The sequence below is a fragment of the Centruroides sculpturatus genome, unplaced genomic scaffold (genome assembly GCF_000671375.1).
Source record: "Centruroides sculpturatus isolate CEXI.00-Female unplaced genomic scaffold, Cexi_2.0 scaffold21, whole genome shotgun sequence".
NCBI classification, from domain to species: domain Eukaryota; kingdom Metazoa; phylum Arthropoda; class Arachnida; order Scorpiones; family Buthidae; genus Centruroides; species Centruroides sculpturatus.
In genome coordinates, this window is record NW_019384490.1 from 644,779 (window position 1) to 660,305 (window position 15,527).

Genomic DNA, 15,527 nt, shown 5'->3' on the forward strand with positions numbered 1-15,527 from the left:
ATCGTTAGGGCCACGAGATCATTACAAGCGATGAAGCATCTTGAAAAAATAGAAATACATAAAGCGCATATAGCCACGGAATGTATTAATCACAGAGATGCAGAAGGTTTGGCAACTGCTTGGAAGTCATTTTATACTGACACAAGTTAATATATGTATCCATGATGATGGCATTATTATTTATTTAAGTTTATTTGTTTATTTTTATTTATTTATTTATTTTTATTTTTTCTGTTGTTCTACGCAGCCGCAGTTTAATTTTATTTAATTTTGTATTATGTAAATTTCGAATACTTGGTTCTTTTTGATATTGGAGTAACTGATGAAGGCCGCTAAAATTAGTCGAAAACGTTTTAGAGAATTAAATGTTTTTGCTGGACTGTTAAAAAGGCATTGTTTACTTATATTATTTGATTTAGTTCCAGTAAGATTTTTTGACTATTTTAGATGCATTTATGCGGGAAATCAAATATATTTTTAGACCCTTCTAAAAATTCTCAACAATATTTAGTGTTCCATCGTATATAAAGTTAACATGGGAAGCACATGCACATAAGTTTGCTTTATTCGAACTCCATCTTAATGTTCAATTTTATGTTCGAATTTTTGTTTATGAATGAGTCTGGAAGATCCAGCTTATTTTTTCGAATTTAGTAAACCTGAAGAATAACCCAGAAAGAGTTACAAAAACATTTATTATTCATCACTTAGTGGTACTACGCACTAGTTGGTGGTTGCAGTGAGTCTTAATTATCGTTATCCCGATGTGGTAAGCAGATATCTAAAAATTTTCTAATTAGTCTCAAAAGAGGGGGGGACCTAATTTTTGCACTTGGTAAAAATGGGTAAGATTGGCTAAAATCTAATAATCTTAATCTTTGCTATCATTACATTTTGTCCAAGAAACGCCATGCTCATCTGCTAGTAAATTTATAAATGAAGTACCCAAGTAATTAAACTAAAAAAAAGAAGCTTTTCTTTCTTTTTTGAGTTAATACTTGTAATATAGGACTTGTCTGTCCTATTTTACAAGCATTTAAAAATTAATAATTGGAATATTGATCTAAAATGAATTACATATGTGAATTACATATTTTTGATGATGTATAATCTGCAACAATTTTTTCACAGTATCAAAAATGGCCCAAATAATTTTACTTTTGTAATGTTAAGAAATCATCTGGACATAATAAAACATAACATGATGTCTTTTTGTTTGTGTGTTAAGCTTAATAAAATACAAAGATAAGCTTAATAAAATACAAAAATATAGAAGATACAAAATTGGCTACAGTTGCAAATTGGTTAAAATGTTCTCTGGCATGTTGCCAGAGAACATTTTAACCAATATGCAATTAAAAAAAACAAATAGTTCATTTCAAATTGGCAGACAGTATTTACATAAGACACTTAAGCTGTTTTAGTTGAGATGATAATGATTAATAACACCTGACCCTGATACCTCAACCAAGAAGACACAGATAACTTCTCTCTCTTTCTCTTTTTTTACATCTTGCAATTAATAAGTTATACTTCTATTTCCAAACCAGTGGACATCATAAGTTTAAAAGCAAGCCATTGATTCAAACTCAAACACATGTGCACACACACACACACACTTGAAAAGCAAATGCTCATCCATTTTTTAAAGTCTAGTTTGGTTATTGAGTTAGAAACCATTGATTATTCCACACATTTCTTTTTGGCCAACATTGTATAAAAATGCAGTGTGAGGATCATGAATACCGTGGACAAAGAAACACAACTTTTACGATATGAGAGTCTTTAATTCGCGTACAAAATACAGGAATATTGATCGGATGCCAGCTACAAACTCTATCCCTTAACTTATTACTTAATTTTAGTAACAAAAATTCAACGAACAAATTATATAACGCGACAATTCTTCCTTAGTTGAATGACTATTATACTTAGTTCTTCCAAAATACAAAATTGTCTTAGATCTATTTTTCATTTTTGTATTCTACAAAAATGAAAAATAGATCTAAGACAAGAAAGAAGTTGAAATGTAAAGATGAGAAGAAAGAAAAAGTCGGGTACCCAATAAATTCGGCGTTTTTCACGGTGAATTTTCATAAGTTGAGTGAGCCTCTCGATTCACAGGCAATGAAAATTACTTTCCTAAGGAATTTCGATTTCGCTGTACACTCTAGAATGAATGAAAACACCCTTCTCAGTTTTCGCTATTCTCGTTTTCTTTTCTCTTCGAAAGGTCCGTCTCGTCTCCACTCGGTTCCAAAAAAACTTTGAGAGCCTTCCTCGTGTCCTTTCCTCTCTCGTACTACACCCAAGAATGACCTCATGGACCCCGTTATACCCTGAGGGTCGCACACCTTCCCCTTGTTACTAAGGGATCACCTGCTGTTACGCCGTTAAACAAAAGTAGGGAGAAACTTCCAGAAAGAAAGACAATAGAAATGAAGACAAAGGGAAATATATTGAATAAAAATAAACTATAACTATACAATTATGGCACGTAGCCACAGCAGCAATTTGGTGCAAAAACATGCTTTATTTACAACAATTCAGAAATTTGAAATAAATCTATTTATAATCATAAAATTTGTTATGAACCAGAAAATGATGGTATTATCAATGAGCAATTACTTTTTACTACAACTATGAGGGTAATCCCAAAAGTAAGGTCTCCAAAACACTGGGGATGAAGGGGAACTTTTGTGCAGCTATTAGCAACACTGTTGTGTTTGTTGTTTCTCCACTCCCAAACATGCTTTCATGCACCACACTGGGATGCTCAGTCTTGGTTTGGCAGCTGTCTGTAATGGATCTCCTGCTTGGTGCTACCGCCAAGTGTGAGGTTTGTGCAGTTATTCAAATTTTGAACACAAAAGGCGTTAAACCAATTGAAATTCATTGCCAATTGATGGAAGTGCAAAAAGCCAATTGATGCAAGTCATGCACGGATGTCAAAAATGTCTGCAAGTGGTGTATGGAGTTTGCAGCTGGTCATACTGAAATTTATGATAAAGAAAGAAGCAGAAGACTGCCAATTTCTGACGAAACAGTTGCAAAAGTTGAGCAAACCATGTATGAAGATTGGAAGATTACTCTAGATAATATCTGCATTTTGATTCCTGGAGTTTCCCAAAACATTATTCATAGGATTATGCATAAGCATTCTCCACGACAATGCTCACTTGTCAAACCATCACTCTCCTGCAACAGTTTGGATGGGACATCATCACCCACCACCCTATAGTCTGGATTTGGCATCCAGTGACTACCACCTGAAAGAATATTTGGTCGAAACGTGTTTCAGTAACGACAATGAGGTGAAAGATGAGGTTCAACGCTTCCTTGACATGGCAGCAAGCTGGTATGACATGGGCATACAAAAATTGCCACAACGTCTACAAAAATGCATTGACTTGAAATGCCGATTATGTAGAAAAATAGATAAATGTTCAAGCTTTAAAATAATGTAAACATTATTGAAAATAAATGTTTCTTTGTATTTCTAAAAAATAGGAGACCTTACTTTTGGGATTACCCTCATACATGCAAATTTTCATGTAAGAAAACTGTTATACAAGATAGCTTCAAAAGTTCCCAGAATTATGCTGGGTTAGTCAATTAAAGGCAATGAAAAAGGGAACATGTAATGCATATCTTAGCTAAATATGTCAGAAATAGAGAAACATGTTCAAATAACTCTTTATTCGCTGTGAAGATGACAACACTTACCACTCACTAAAGGTCATGTTAGTGAGACATCATGAAACAGTGTAGCGATGAAGGCTGTGAAAGAACAACATGCAAATATCAAACTTTGTGTATTATTGGGGGAAAAACCCTCTGAGACCTTGAAGATGCTTCTAGATTCCTATGGAAGAATCTGCCATGAAGCATTCTCAAGCTTATGACTGGCATAAATGCTTTCGTGAGGAACAGGAAAGTATTGCTGATGATTTGTGAAGTGGTCATCTGTTAACATCAGCATCTAGGAGAAAGTCTTGGTTGTACACAAGATTGTGAGGTCGAAAAGATGGCAGTCAATTGAGTAGATTGCCAAGACAACTTTCAACCAAAATTCCTGCTATACCATCCTGTATGATCAATTAAACATGCACAGTGTTTGCCAACACATAATGCCATGAATGCTGATGGCAGACCAGTGAGAGACTTGCAAGATGTGTGGACATCTCATAATTAAAGTTATTTAACATCAAAAGGAAAGTCTTTTACTTTGCTTAATTTGTTTAAAAATTTGTAATTTTTATGCATTTTATATGTTGTATTTTATTTAGTTATAGCTACCATATTTATTTACACACTTGCTTCCATAGCAACAGCATTGGACTGAATTTTATATGTATTCTTGATAATACATTTAAATTACCCTGAAGTGCTTGAATATCTATCTATATTTTTTTTATATTCATTTCATCTACTAAAAGATTTTTTAATTTATTGCTAAACAAAGTTTAATTTATTGATATTTAACATTTGCTTGTACCCAAAAATCATTTCATTATTATTGTTATACCAATTGCTTTAGATCATATTTTATTCCTGTAAAACTTATCCATAATATTCTTAATATTATCAATAATCATTTCTAAGATACATACAGAATATATAAACTATAAACTAAAAATTATTTTTTATTGGAAATTGCTCACAGAAACACTTCAAATTCAGTCTACTAGTATATCCTTACTATTATTAGGTACCATTTCAGTATTAAATTAAAAATGCAGTTCTATTATAATCATCTATTCAGTTAGAAATTTGTATCTTTAATATCAAATTAGTTGAATTGCAACAAAAAGATATTATTTTAAGATCAGGCAGAGTCTAGCAACATTACCTTCTTAATTAATTAATAACTTTTTAAGCTAAGAAATCACAAAATCAAATTCATGATTCATTCATTATACACAATAGTTTTCTAACTCCTAATGAAAAAGAAATTTTCATGTTAAAATAATGCACTTTTTAAAAACATTGAAATCAATATTAATTTATATTTTATTAAATTTTAAATAATAATTAACAATATAAATATGAAAAATATTAAAACTATATATTAAACATTTATAAATATATTTCTTTAGCCTTTTAATAATCATATTTCTATACCATTTTGTAAAATACACTTTTAAATGCTTATCCATTATTGATATTAGCAATAACAATTGCAAATCAATTATATTTTAACAGATACATTGAAATTTAATTACTATAATTTTGAATTTTATGTTATGTCATTTCAATAGCAAATTTATTTAACATGAACAAGTTGGGGACCATACGTTACTTAGTATTGTGTTATATCGTATTTGATTCAATTCTTTGGATGTAATAATATGAAAATTTTGATGGATAAATACACAGTTAATTATATTAAAAAGAAATAGGACTTGTTTATTAAAAGAATAAATTATATTTATGTATATATTCTATAGATAGATTATTATTTCACTCAGAACATTTTTTGACTTGATAAAAGCTCAAGTGTTATATTTTAGTAGTAAAAAACAATTTTTTAAACATCTTAATTATATATATATACTTGCTATATGATAAAGTTAAACAGAAAAATACTTTTATAATTTAAAATAATTCCACGTAATTCACAAATCACCTTTGAAATGGCCTACATGTAGTATTACTGACAGGATTTCCAAGTAGTGTTGTTCTTTCAGTAGGTTCTCCATACTATTAAAAAAATATAATATTACAATATAATTAAAAATTACTTCTAAACTAGAATTTACTTCTAAAATAATCATAATCAGAAAAATAAATCCATTTTGATATAAACTATTAAAAAAACCAAAACTACAGTAAAACTCTGATTAACCAAATGTCAAGTTAGCTGAACCACCACTTTCCATCTTTTCTCTCTTCTTCATTGATGTTACACTGCAATTCTCTTACACCATGCATTTGCAGGATCAATGATGCCTATTTGCTGTGACAGATCCAAATGATTAGTAGGATGCTACTAGGACATTGATGAATAAATATAGTATATGTACAATACTGTTCTGTTACCCTGTAATTTCATTCTTTACATGTTAATTCAGTTATCTAAATTTTCAATTATCTGAATCACCTGTAGAATAAATCAATTTGGATAATCAGCGTTCTACTGTAATTTTCAAAAGTCTTTAATCATAAAGAACACTCTTGGTACTTATTAATTACTTTTAAACTAAGTTCAGTTATTTTTTTAAATATATCAACAACTAGAAAACCTGATGTACAAATATAATCTGGTAGTTGTTGGCTTATTACATCAGTAATCAGAATATTTAAAATTCTAAATTTTTTCCTTGCAGAAATGTCAGCATACATTTGGTTGAGTATGGACTGCTAGATATCCCTCCAGACAGCATTGAATAGAGGATACTTTAATTAAGAGTATTTTATTATATGGTCTCTATCTCTGAAAATCTTTTGCAGTCCAACACAGCATCTCACATTGTTCTGCTCTACCCACCACATCTATGTTGTCATTATAATAATTCTTTATATAAATATTAGTTACATAGTAAAATTCATTTATTGTAATGACTATAAAACTTGTCTATACTGATAACAATAACCAATGTCTTACAGCAGGGCTTCTTAAACTATGGGTCGTGACCTTATTTGGGGGTCGCTTAATGAAATCTTGGGGTCGTGAGATTTTAATGCAAAATATTGAAAATAATTTCTGAGAGTTTGAAAATAGCACACTTTGTGTCGTACATTTCATGAGTTGCTCTTTATGTCACTTCTGGTGCAGTGAGAGTATGTTATCAGCCACATGCTGAGACTTATAGTATGAAAAGATGGCTTAAAAGTGCCCATTTACTTGATGATGATGATAACTGAAACCCTAATTACAATAAGCAAAGTTTCTGATAACTTTTGCTTTCATAAGTCATGTGAATGTTAAAGGCAAAGGTTAGTGAATAGTACAGTCTGTAACATGTATGATAAGTAATAATTTTGATTACTGTATCTATCTAATGTACTGTACATAATAGAACCACCTGAACTAATTCTGATAACATTAAATGACTGACAACAATAAGCAGATTCTACTGTACACACAATATATGTGTACAGTATTAAATGACTGTAAATATTTTAAAAATTTAATAAAGAATAATTGACAGTATGCCAGAAGAATATACTATTATTAAAATAATAAACATTTTTGAAAATAAACAGTGTGTGCTTAAATTGATTATGCAGGTGACCTGAAGTTCTATGGATAATGGATTATGGTCTAGGACAGGGATGCCCAACCACGTCCACATTGCAGCCCACTTAATATTTTATGTGGCCCACTGCACCCCAAATTTTTTAGGTACATTTTTATTTATTTTGGTAAAGTATGTTGTAAAAATTATTCTTGTTTCACTGGATCACTGGATACACTTTGATGTCTTAATTGGTGTTAGAAAATTGTTTTATGTAGAAAACTGTTATGCATGTGGGGTAGTACATACTGTTGTGAACAATTCTTTTCGTGCATGAAAAACATCAAAACTGCTGAAAGAAGTAGGTTGAGTGATTCCCATGTAACCAACATTCTTACAATTAAGACTAGTACCATAAAAGCAGATATTGACAATATTATAAAAGGAATGCAATGTCAAAAATTGCATTGAATTTATTTTTATTTTGTGTGTATATAATTTTTTTTATTGTCAATAAATAATACAGTATTTTTTGTAAACAGATAAACTTTGTATCAATAGACTCCAATGATAAATTCTGCTTGGTTTAGAATAGTAATACGTGGTACGATCCAAAAGTTCAGGGACTGCAGTAATGTATGACAACAAAAGCATGTATTTAAAGTTATAGCGTATGAAATGGATTCTATCAAACCACCCCTACGTGTTCAGGTTGATTTTGCCCATGTCACATGATTAAACTGCAAATGCTGTTTTTTTTTTTTTGGAGATAGTACCTTTGTTTTGCGATGTAATAAAAATAGAGTTTCAAGAACAGCGTTGCAACATTAAATTTTGTCAGCATTTAGGTAAAACATCTATGAAGACTTTAAAATTGCTAAGAAAGATGTACGGTGATTCTACCATGGTGAAATCAAAGGTTTAAAGAGGGCCGAGAATCCATTGCAAATGATGAACGCTCTGGCTGACCTTTGACTTCACAGAACGAGGAAAATGTTGAGTTGGTCTCTCAATTATCTAGACATTTTATGTCATTTGAGGGAATCCATTCATCGTAAATGGCAGCATATCTGGCAAAGTGGAGACTGGTACCTTCTGCATGACAACGCATCTGCACATCAGTCCCAAATGGTCACACAGTTTCTCACCAAATCTCAAATTAATGTGCTTCCACACCCCGCCTATTCACTGGACTTAGCCCCGTGTGATTTTTATTTGTTTCCATCAATGAAAAAGCATTTGCAGGGACGCCGTTTTGTGTCATCGGATAAGGTGAGAGCAGCATCGCAGGAGGCCTTACGGGAGGTTTCAAAAAATGGCTTCCAGCAGTTATATGAGTGCTGGCAAAAGTGTATCGTTGCCTAAGGTGATTACTTTGAAGGTGGTTGTGCATCAGCAATATAAACTTTTTAAGGTAAGGAATTTTAAGCCAAGTCCCCGAACTTTTGGATTGTACTATGTATCACAAACAAGGAAAGAAAACAAACAATGAAGTGCATTTTTCTGAATCACAAGTTTTTTGAATGTTATCATACATTGGCCTTGTTCTCAAAATAGAAACAACATAACTCAAGTATTGTTCAAAATGTTTGAGAAGCCTTTACATGTAATACAGAAGACAAGATATATAAAACTATTGATGCTAAAAAATGGTATTTTTATTTTTTTTAAAAATCATCTCAGCCACTAAAATTAGCAATATCTCATATACATTTGTCTCAGATTGATATTGAATAGATTCATATATGAATGTACTGTTATATAAAATAGAAATATTCAGGCTATATCAAGAATGTGTCATACAATTCTCAGGGGAAACATTGACTTTATATGGTAAATCAAAAACAAATAGTAATAAAAAAGTAGACATTTAAACTTTTTACATAACATTTATCTATGTACTGTAATAATCCAGCAAATTTTTTAAGATATTAAAAAATTCGATTTGCTGGATTGTTTAAAGGTTTTGTTTTTTTTACTTATGTACTGTACTATTACAATTTGTTTTTTTAAAGTTTATCCTTCTAATTATTCAGGAATATACATACTCATCATATAATTTCAGAAATTCTAACAATACAAGAAATATAAATATAGAATTGTTAATAATAAAAAAAAAAATAATAATAAGCCAAACTTCAGTTCACAAAATGACCTATAAACAATAGTAAGTTACACTTCTGAATCAAAATCTTCATTGATTAAGATAAGATTAAATATATATTTAATCTTATCATTAAATATATATTTATATTTAATCTTATCAAACATTAAAATGTAGTTTATTTAAGCTAGTTGATAGTAAAAATTTGCTATTTTTACCACGCTTTAACAATATTTTTAAATGATTGATTCTTAATTATTTAAACTGTCAATTATAATCAAGAATCATTTTTAGTTTATTAGAATTTTCAATATAATACAATAATACAATTTTCCTTTCAAAACACATGGAGTAAAGCCAAATGATCTTTGCAAAATTATTGGGTTACTATTGGGCTATGTTAATAATCATTGGCAAATTTGGCTTTAATCAATTAAAATTGGGTTATGAGTTATTGTTTATATATATATGTATATAGAGTAAAAGAACTAACTTCATGAAATGTTCAGTTTCAGTTTATACAGACAAATGTCTTGAATATTTAAAATATTAATAATTAATTAACATATAATACAAGTATAATATACATAATTATATATCAACAATATAATGCCAATTAGGCTATACAGTCGACTCCCCTACAACACTGTTGATTATTCCGTTTTATATGAATTCCATGTTGTACGAGTCACTTAGATTTTACAAATATGTGTGCCAGGCTGTGAACGGCTCACATATTTGTAAAATCTAAGTGACTTGTACAACATGGAATTCATATAAAATGGAATAATCAACAATGTTATAGGGGGGGTCGACTGTAATTTAATCATAAGTTTGATTAACTTCTATAACATATATCATATCCCAATAATAAAATAATTAAATCCTAAAAAAACATCAAATTATTTAATTATTTCATAAAAATATTTTTGAAATAAGTTTCTTGAATTTCTCTTATTATTAGCTATTAATATTAATAGTTTATTTTAAATAATCAAAAGTTTCTTCTTAAAATTATTTAAATACTTCAGTTGAAATATAAATTAACATGAAATTTGTAAGAGTGAATTATATCATCAAACGAATACTGTAGAGTAATATTTAATCTTGCATTAGTCATGTGTAATGTGAAAAAAAGCCATGCTAGTAACAATATCTTTTTAGCCTTTCAGTCAGTTTAAATTACGAATTATCAATAACTTTTTGACTATTCACAAACTGTTTCTTATAATAATCCAAATTGAAAAATAACAAAAATTCCATTTAAAAATCATAGATTATGTAAGAAATTTAATAAATAACTTCATAAGTTTGATTCAAGTATATATAATCAGCTACATTATAAAAATGTGTAGGTAGAATTTTACTGTTATTCAAATATATTTTAGTAAAAACAACAATATAACAAAATACTTATTTCATAAATATTTAAAATATAATATTATTATAAAAATAGCAATACAGCAAAGTTCATATTCATAAAACTACATTAAATATTACATAAAAGTATAAAACATATACAGAAAATAAACTTATTTATCCTCTGACAGTACAAAGATAATTACAGGATAAAGTTTTATTTTTAAATTATTTTAAAATAAAATACAAGTAAAAATACTTGTATGTACTGTATACACATTTACACTTTATATACATGTTGTAATGCATTATATATGATATAAATAAAAATTTTAATAAGTAATTAAATTCTAATTATAATTAATTTAAAAACAACATGAAAAGTTATTTAAATGATTGATTTTAAATTTAAACTGATACAAGATGTATAGGAAAATATAAATTATAAGATGGTGTAGATATTTGTCGACATACTTGCGAATTTTTATCTTCATCTTTACTGAAACAACAACCCATTTCGCATTCTCTCTGATAAACTACATTTAATCCATTATTTGTCAACTGAAAATAAAACGTCATCACAGTCACATGACCAAGACATATATCTATATAAAACAATATTTACGAAAATAAATTAAAATAGTTATATAATTTTAAATTAATTTATATTAAACTTAACCGATTATATATTTGAGGTAAAACAGATTAGATTAAATACGAAAAGAAAAAAAAATAATAATAAATTTAAATGTCGCTAGAGGGCGATTTTCAAAACTTGTTGGATACACGTGATTAAGCTTCTGCTCAACTGTAACTCGTAACCCGTACATGTGATTATTTAGAAATGAAATTTTAAGTTTGAATTAAGAAACGATTAAGTTTTCGACTGCTTTCTTACCAAATCTGTAATAATTGAAGGAGAAAAGGGGGAATATGTCGTCGTTATTATTTTAACTGAAGACGAAGATGGTGTTTTAATTTATTAAAATGTTAATCAAAGATGAAGATTCTAATACCGAAACATTTGTTTTTACGACGTAATAATTGTAATATTACGTTTTCGTGCATTAAAAATTGGTCTAGTTATGTACATACGAATTTGGAGCCAGGCAATGTTAATAATAAAAATTTCACTGTGAAAGAATTATTAACACTGAAACCAATAGAAAGAGAAATTTCAGTAAAAGTATGTTTATTTCAATGCATAATTTAAATGATTAATTTAGTAGTATAATTACTAATATTTAAGTTTTTGCAGGTTTTATAATCTGGAAAGTTAATTTATTGACTTAAAATATCGATATAAAGCCAGCTAGTAAACTACGGTCTATGAATAATGCATACATAGGGTAGAAGTTAAGTTTAGGTAAATTATGTATATACAATTTGTAGTCAAACTTCACTTATGTGCACTGCCATGGCCGCACAGTGGGGATCCACGTTCTAACCTAACCTATTCTAAATTACCAAAAAGTTTGACCCAATTTGTATGTATATACAACTCTGAATGAGGAATTTGCCATCCACCAGAGTTCAGACCTGCTTGTATGATCAAAAAAGTCAATGAAACCATACCTGTGTGTGACCCTTTGCAAGATATTTGCCTCCAAAGGTCAATTTTTACTGTGAACCAGTATATTGTCTATTTTCCATGCTCCACATTGGTCAAGACTTGCTGTCACTTGCATTGACTGATGCTCCACATGTACACTTTGGTTCTCACTGTTGCTCACATCTCAGTGCCTGCATGGGGGAAACTACCAACACCCCCTAAAGCTATATAACATCAAATACTCTATGAACAATCAAAAGGGCTCCTCAAAGCCAGCATAGTTGTATGGATTAAATACTTAAACACGATAGTCTTAGTGGAGCAATGCAACCCTGATCTTGTGCAAACTGGAAGTAAGCTGATTTTGGGGCTGTATTCTGTGTAGGGTCATATGTAGAGATATGATTCCTTTGACTGTTTTTGCTTCTATGGATATGGTCTATAGCAATGGTCAGCAACCAATGGACCGTGGAGAAATTTGAACATTGATCAACTGAAAGTTATGCAAAATATTACGAAAGAAATGCAAAATGCTTAGTTGCTTTTTACACTCATTGGGTTTTTTATTTGAATCTAAAACCAAAAATCAAGTGACTGTTATCAGTAAATAATGAACAATAAACAATATTGTGAGTGCAATTGTCGTCCTTCATGGAAAAGTGCAAAGAATCCATAAACTTGTTTCAAACAAGCAGCAATGAACTTTAGGCTTGCATTAATTTGTTATAATTAAACATGCGAGTTTCGTATTAATATAATAAAATTGAACTTTTGTGATCATTATTCTACAGATTTTGTATTGTTTAAAAAATTCAATAATGGTCCGTGGGATTCAAAATTGTGACTTTAGTGGTCCATGAGGTGAGAAAGGTTGCCAACCGCTGGTTTATAGCTTTGATAAGGTAGCAACTGTCTCCGAATAAAAAACACCTTTAATAATCCAGCTAATAAAAATTAATAAAGTAAAAATTTTTTAGATCGTTTCTTAATGATCTTCTTCAGTTACCATAACATAGAATAAATCGAACACAAAAGAGAACATAAATACGAAATTAAAATATAAATAATGGAAAAGTAGCTATGCTGATAAAATAAACGAAAAATATAAATTAAGCCAAAAAAATGTCTTTTAACAAAAATGGTAACTGAAGAAGATCATTAAGAAATGATTGAAAACATTTTTACTTTATTAATTTTTATTAGCTGGATTATTAAAGGTCTGTTTTATTCGTAGTATATTTATCCAGTTAGTTCATTATATAAGTATACCAACTGTCTCATTTAGAGATAAAATTATACCTATACAATGTACTTATAAAGTTCCATTTAGACATGCAATTTGTTCAAACTGACTCAACATATAAAAACACTCAAATGAACTGAATTGATAACCCTGTTTATATATTCAGTTTAGTCTGTTGGCTAGTTTTGCTTCTAGTTGGTCCAAAATATATAGGTCCAATTGGAACTTTGTAAGCTTTAGATTTTTCATTTTAATCACTATACTCTTTGGATTTAATTTACCAAAGACAGAAATGATTTATAGAGTTCAATAAATTTGGCAAGAAATTCTTTTTGTTTTATTGACATTGTTGAAAAACAGAACAGAGTATATTGAAGTACTGTACCAGACAGATCTTGTGCTAATACATTTGAATATGAAACTTTTCATATGTTCTTGGATACTGATTTACAGTCAGTTGAATGTGCCAACTTCATTCAAAATATACGGCAGAACAGATTTTACAAAGTCAAACTTTTTGACTTTTACAAACTTCAAGTTTCTGTTTACACACAATGATTTATTTGTACAAATTCAATTGCAGAAATTGCATGACCATGCTAATTGGCCTTAAAAGTAGCTTCTATATACCTTATAGTGGCAGATCCGAAAGTATCCAATGAAGAAGGCACTTACTCAACAATTAAAAGTATTTGAGTAATTAATAAGTACTTTTTATTAATGTGTGCACAATTGATTGTATTGCAGATGATCCAATAAATCATATTTGCCATTATAAATGTTTTTAAAAGCAATGTTTTGAAATTAGAAATAAATAAATTTAAAATTTTTGTCAACGGAGACGAATTAAGTCTCTGTAGCCCTTCCCTTCTATCCACCATTGATATAGTATACTTATTTATTTCTTAACACTGAATCCTGTAAAGCAGTGGTGCTGAAATTATGGCTCCCCAGGGCATATATGGCTTCAGCATGTGTTGATTCAACCTGCAAGCAAGTTTGGCATCTCTTTGTAAATTATAGAATTAGGCTATGTTTTTTTTAATATATATGGAATGTAAAAAATATTTGTGACCTGCCTATCTATTTGCCTGATTTATGTGTAATTTAGCCACCAATCATAAGTTTGAGTATCAATGCTGCAAAGCATGAAATGAAATATACAAACTTTAGTAGCTGATTGGAAATAACATTTTAGGCTACAATTTTTCAAATTGCAGCCTTATAAATTTTCACTGTTTGTCCTCTAATCTCAAGAATGGTGCTAGATAGATTAAAGTCAAGACCAGATGTGGAAAACTTAGGGGCAGGAGGCCCCAATTAACTATATACAAACTTCTGGTTCAGACAGGAAGTCACATGAATTCAATTGAAAAATTTTCCCCTGAATGGAGTTACATAGATTACTGGCATGACTCTATTGTTATCAGCAAAAGTATGTTGTATAGGAACAATACACTACAAATTTGAGATGACAAACACATTTTAAATTGAATAAATTAAGAATATGATTAAAAATTGCAGCCCAGCATTGTGACTATGTCACAATAGATAATTGCTCATTTATATCTTGATTTAAAAGCATATATGATTTAACTCAATAAAAATGTATGGTTTTTTGATATTATTTTTATGCAATGTTAATTAAGTAACAATAACTCCACTTATAATGCAAAAATTAAATTTCTGTACTTATAAAAGAAATATTGAATTGAGATGCTTTTAGCAATACTGTATCAAAATCTTTTATTCAGAGTTAATAAATTAAAATATTGACACTTATAAAAGCTTTTTAATTAATGATTTTGTTCAATAAAATTTATATTAAATAATTAATAAACTAATTATTAATAATAAAATGTAAATATTGTTAATTATATTAATTAATAAATATTATTTGAAATTTTAAGGGATGGATAAAAGCATTAAGAAAACATAAAAATATAATGTTCATAGATATTAATGATGGATCTTGTTTAGAAAATTTGCAAGTAATTGATGAAAATGGAAAGACGTAAGTAATATAAAAATAAATTTGAGGTAAATCACTGTAAAAATTATATTTTTGATTTTATGTAGGAAATTATT

General features: G+C 29.1%; 2 protein-coding genes across 2 annotated transcripts in view; one reads left to right on the forward strand and one right to left on the reverse strand.

The window, feature by feature from the left end:
- LOC111621734 (ragulator complex protein LAMTOR1-like) overlaps positions 1-11,238 on the reverse strand; it is a 28,451-nt gene extending 17,213 nt beyond the window's left edge. The window contains exons 1-2 of the mRNA XM_023363961.1: positions 11,119-11,238; positions 5,630-5,703 (exon numbers count right to left, since the gene is read on the reverse strand). Coding sequence (XP_023219729.1) covers positions 5,630-5,703; positions 11,119-11,223 — 179 coding nt within the window. The 5' untranslated portion in view covers positions 11,224-11,238. The remainder of the gene's footprint in view (positions 1-5,629; positions 5,704-11,118) is intronic.
- Positions 11,239-11,414: 176 nt separating this feature from the next.
- The window catches only part of LOC111621735 (probable asparagine--tRNA ligase, mitochondrial), a 46,601-nt gene continuing 42,488 nt past the window's right edge, over positions 11,415-15,527 (forward strand). Inside the window, exons 1-2 of the mRNA XM_023363962.1 lie at positions 11,415-11,830; positions 15,350-15,453. Of these exons, the coding sequence (XP_023219730.1) occupies positions 11,645-11,830; positions 15,350-15,453 (290 nt within the window). The 5' untranslated portion in view covers positions 11,415-11,644. The remainder of the gene's footprint in view (positions 11,831-15,349; positions 15,454-15,527) is intronic.